Source organism: Sardina pilchardus, chromosome 1, assembly GCF_963854185.1.
Source record: "Sardina pilchardus chromosome 1, fSarPil1.1, whole genome shotgun sequence".
In the NCBI taxonomy this organism is placed as follows: Eukaryota; Metazoa; Chordata; class Actinopteri; order Clupeiformes; family Clupeidae; genus Sardina; species Sardina pilchardus.
In genome coordinates this window covers 17,074,438-17,079,550 of record NC_084994.1, presented here as the reverse complement: position 1 = coordinate 17,079,550, position 5,113 = coordinate 17,074,438, and the positions used below count along the sequence as shown (strand labels likewise).

At 42.2% G+C, this 5,113-nt stretch overlaps 1 protein-coding gene across 1 annotated transcript; it reads left to right on the top strand.

The window, feature by feature from the left end:
• Window positions 1-320: 320 nt before the first annotated feature.
• On the top strand, window positions 321-4,762 carry LOC134076786 (GTPase IMAP family member 4-like; the record flags this gene model as incomplete). The annotated part of the gene is made up of 3 exons (XM_062532010.1): window positions 321-421; window positions 3,086-3,147; window positions 3,906-4,762. Coding segments are annotated over exons 1-3 (1,020 nt in total), but the record flags the coding sequence as incomplete, so codon positions are not given.
• Between the last annotated feature and the right edge of the window lie 351 nt (window positions 4,763-5,113).

Here is a 5,113-nt window from a genome sequence, read left to right as displayed (position 1 = left end):
ACATTAATTACAAAACCATACTACACTGCCTCCTATTGGAAGCCTCCCAAAAGGTAGTTGCTTTACTAATTGAATGACTACAGTTTCTCTCTAGGCCTATCTTACATCATCTACTTCTGATCTCAGTTCCTTCCCCACCTTCAACACACCAACCCCAGTGATCATTCCCTGCCCCTAAATTGAGCATAATAAACTTCAGACTCCAGACTGAATTTCCCACAGGTCCCTCTAGAGGTCATTATGTGTAGGCACCTCCTATCATAAAGATACATCATGACTGGTTGATGATTATTGGTTTGTCTTCACTGGCTTTTTAGGCGATGACTGATTTTAGGAGCTTGGAAAGCATGGAGGGTGAAGGGTCACTCTATAAGGACATAGAAGACCCTATTGATCTAGACACGGCAGACCTCTATACAAGGTAAGGTGAATTACAGAATTTACTTATGTTTAGATGGGGGGAAAATGAACATGTACTGTTACTGCAAACCTTTGAATGGTGTAGGTGGAATTTATTTGGACTGTCTCACAATGTATCCCACAGTTGACATAAGACCAAAATAATAATACAAAATAATAAAATCAGAGTCTTTTTGGACTCCCACAACTGAGGCTTTCAGCAAGCCCAGAGTAGCACGGTAGTTGAGATAGATAGCAGTCCAATTTCTTTACATCTAACCTTGTGTTGTTAGCTAGACTCATTTTAAACCAATATTGTACAACTGATTTAAGGCCATTGCCCTGAGGAAGACTCAGTAGAGTCGAAACACGCTAAACTTCATCCAATGAAATAAAGGATTTTCAATGTTTTTCACTCAATCGGTATGCCTTGGACTTCTGACTGCCTTCTACAAACTTTTAGCACCAAGTAATTATGACCGCCGCTAGCGTAGCTAGCGAGGCGGTCATATAGTTGTTGTCAAAGTTTTTTTTTTTTTTTTTTTTTTTTCTTTTTTCCCGTCATTTTTCGTCAACGATTCCCGGGACACCGTAACACCGGAGCGCATGAAACTTGGTGGGCATGTAGCCCCAGTAGAGTTCTATGGAAAATTTTCGTTTCGTCCCCGGGGGTCACTCCACCCCCGCGCTGCCCCCGCCCGAAGCCCAAAAATGACAGTTTTTCCTACATAACTACCTGAACCGTGGCACCGAGGATGACAAAATGTTTATGGTATGTTGTTCTCTAGAGCTTGCATCAACTTAGCTTATAACCAGTCATTTGTGATTTGCCCCCCCATCGTAAAAATTGAAAATGCAATGTAATATTGCTTTAATTGCCCATATCTTCAGATGAGATGTTATGAACTGCACCAAATTTCATGTGTATGATTAACCTGACACCCTCTGGGAGTAAGCCAAGTTTTGTGGAATTTCATCCATGGGGGGCTATAAAATAAATGGATTTATGTGTACATTCAGGACTGTATACCCATCGGCCAGTAGATGGTGGTATTATCTGGAGTCTAAATCCCCCCCTGGGGATTTCAAAAACTGTTCCAAACATCTCAATCTCTGCTAGTTTTTGTCCTAGAAACATATAAGTGACACCATTAGAAACCTTTAATCAACTAGTTTCCAAATATGTTTTAAAAGAGAATGGTTGCTCTGGGTGCAACAAACATGCAGGAACACACACACACACACACACACACATAAATACACACACACACACACACACATACCTACACACACACGCACCACTACATACACACATGTACATAAAACATTATAAAAACACATGCACAAACACGCCCACACGCATGCACACATACACCCTTACACACACACACACACACACCTACACACACACACACACACACATGCACACACACATCTTTGAGTACATTTTGTGAGACCACCGGAGCTGAGAAGTGAGTGTGTGTGATGTACTATAGTGTGTGGGTGCGTTTCTGTGTGCCCATCTGTGTGTTTGCATGTGTGTATATGTGTGTATGTGCATGTTCTGTGTGTGTTCTCTTTCTTTCTCTCTCTCTCTCTCTCTCTCTGTGTCTGTGTTATCTGTGTGTATTCTGTGTGTGTTCTCTCTTTCTCTCTCTCTCTCTCTGGGTGTGCCTGTGTGTGTGTGTTTGTGTGTGTGTGTGTGTGTGTGTGTGTGTGTGTGTGTGTGTGCGAGTGTGTGTGTGTGAGTGTGTGCCTGTGTATGTGTGTTTGTGTGTGTGTGTGTGTGTGTGTGTGTGTGTGTGTGCACACGCGCGCATGTGAGTGTGTGTGTGTGTGTGTTATCTGATATTGGAGTGACAGTGACGGCAGAGAACACAGTGAACATATACTCAGAGACACATTAAACACACACACAAGCAGACACACACTCACACTAGACAGAGAAGCACTCATACACAAAAGCAAGCGCACACATGCACACACTCATTTACATACATAAAAGTTGCAGTAGGGATGGAGTAGGCGATGGAAACACAAGCGTGATTGATATTTGCGGAGAGAATGTGCAGGACTGAGCGGCGGTCATATTGTGTATCGCTTTGCGGTACATCTAGTTTTACATACAGTACAGGACAATACAGGAGTCGCAGTTGTTTAAATCTGATTTGAAGTTTTGTTTGAGCAACAGTGCATGAGAGACACTTCAGTGGACTTTTTTTTTTTTTTTTTTTTTTTTTTTTTTAAACCAAAAGAACACCTTGTTTTACATAATACATTTGGGATTTATAACACACCTATATCTATACATTATGAAACCATAAGTAACATGGACAACCATCACTGCTGATATAGACTAACAACCTTTTCATGTACTACTGCAAATGATCTGTCTTGTCAGCAGCAATGGTGCTGATGTTGATGCGGCTGAAAGCGGTGAGAAGTCAATGACCACTTCCATTCATTTCTCTGATGCTCAACCCCACTTACAGACTATCAAGTAAGACCACATGCTGCACAGAAAGTATAATATCAGACACAAGCAGCGATGATGGGCCCTACCTGCTTTGTAGCGATTAATCTGATCTTAACTATTATACTATGTATAATGTATTATGTATAATGAAAGTACTTGATGAAACATCAAAATATATTAAACTGACCCTATTTGTATTCCCATTTGTAGTTGTACACACCAGTTGGAGTGTGACATTTGCCTTGGGAATATCCAAAATGCTGCAAAACCAGGTAAGATAAAGAAGATAACACATGCTTCCAGTGTTTGAGTCATCTGGTAGCAGCCTTCCCCTCACAATAGTTTCAGAAACACTTAACACTAGAAGCACCGTGCCGTTCTGACCCACTTATACCTAGAAGCGCCGCGCCCCGGTCATTAGACTGCTTTGACGTCCTACTAGAAGCGCCGTGCTGGTGTGAACTACTTAAAGCCTGGATGAGGCGGTCAAAAGACTGCTGAGTCCTCAGACTGGGATGCTGTTACTTACACATAAACTGCCCAAGCGATGTTCAGCTTACAGAGCAGGAACTGCAGAACATTTGAACAGGGTCTCAATGTAATATCCAGTAGAAGTACTCGCCAGTCTGATGGTCAAAAAGCTCTTTGTGCTCAAATGATTTGACCTTGGAGTTTCCCATATGTATTTGGGTGAAGTTTAGTCGAGATTTAATAACAGCTTTGCCACACACCCATAGACCTTTGAATGGTTAAGAACTCAAAAGTTGGTATATGAAGACTGAAGAGTTTCTCCCATCTCAGCTGCAGAAGCTTTTAACTCCTTCAGCGTTAGAAGCCTTTGGTGTATTCTTCTTGAACAGCCATTCAGTTTGTGGTGACGCCTGCTCTAGGCAGATTTGAATATTCACATCCTTTAAGTACAGTAGCTATTTGCATTAGTTACTAATACTCATATCATAAAATGGCCGTCAAAAAATAAGGAAACATGTGACCTTGATGTTGAAATGATCATTTTTCTTCATATTGGCAGACCCTGTTGACTTTCCTGAGCTCAGAGTGATGTTGTTGGGTAAGAGTGGATCAGGAAAGAGTGCATCAGGAAACACCATCCTGGGCAGAGAGGCATTTCAATCTGAAACATCTGCTTTACCAGTGACCACATGCTGTGAGAGTCAAAGTGGAGTTGTAGAAGGAAGAAGCATCACTGTCATTGACACACCAGGCATCACATTAAGGAATGATTCATGGCTGTCAGAAAAGGCAAAGGTACAACCAGGACCTCACATGTTCTTACTGGTGATTCACCTGGGTCAATCTACAGATGAGAATAGCAGTGAGGTGGAGTGGATTAAAATTATCTTTGGCGAGGCCGCTCTGAAGTTCACTATCGTTCTGTTCACTGGAGGAGACCAGCTGAAAGGCAAACCAGTCGAGGAGTTTCTGACGAAGAGTGTCAAACTCCAATCTCTTCTTGATAGTGTGGATGGAAGATATCATGTCTTCAATAACAACTTGCCAACAGACACTAACCAGGTGAAGGGACTCATCAAGAAGATTGAAGATGCACTGTTGAAGAACTTGGGTTATGTGTACACCCATGAAGAGCATGAGAAAGTGAAGACAGCTGTAAGACAAGAAGAGGAGAGAAAGAGAGAGAAGGAGAGAGAGACAGAGAAGGAGGGAGAGGAGAGGAAGAGAGAGACGGAGAGAGAGGAGATGAAGAGAGAGAATGAGAGAGAGGAGAGGAAGAGAGAGATGGAGAGAGAGGAGAGGAAGAGAGAGGAGGAGAGAGCGGAGATGAAGAGAGAGAAGGAGAGAGAGGAGATGAAGAGAGAGAAGGAGAGAGAGGAGCTGAAGAGAGAGATGGAGAGAGAGGAGAGGAAGAGAGAGGAGATGAAGAGAGAGAAGGAGAGAGAGGAAAGGAAGAGAGAGGAGGAGAGAGAGGAGATGAAGAGAGAGATGGAGAGAGAGGAGAGGAAGAGAGAGAAGGCAGAAAGAGAAAGAAATTATGCATATATTGCAGGTAATGACAATAATACATGTGACTAATAAATGTCTGCATTGATGTGACGTTTATTATGTTGCTGATGATGTTGCCGATTATTCTAGGCATCGTGATCGTGTCACTGATGACTGGATTTGGATTCCACTACTACACCCATGCTAAAGGTAAATAAATAGTATGTAGACTTATTTGCCTATACACTAACAATGCATCTGAGTATTGACAGACATCCT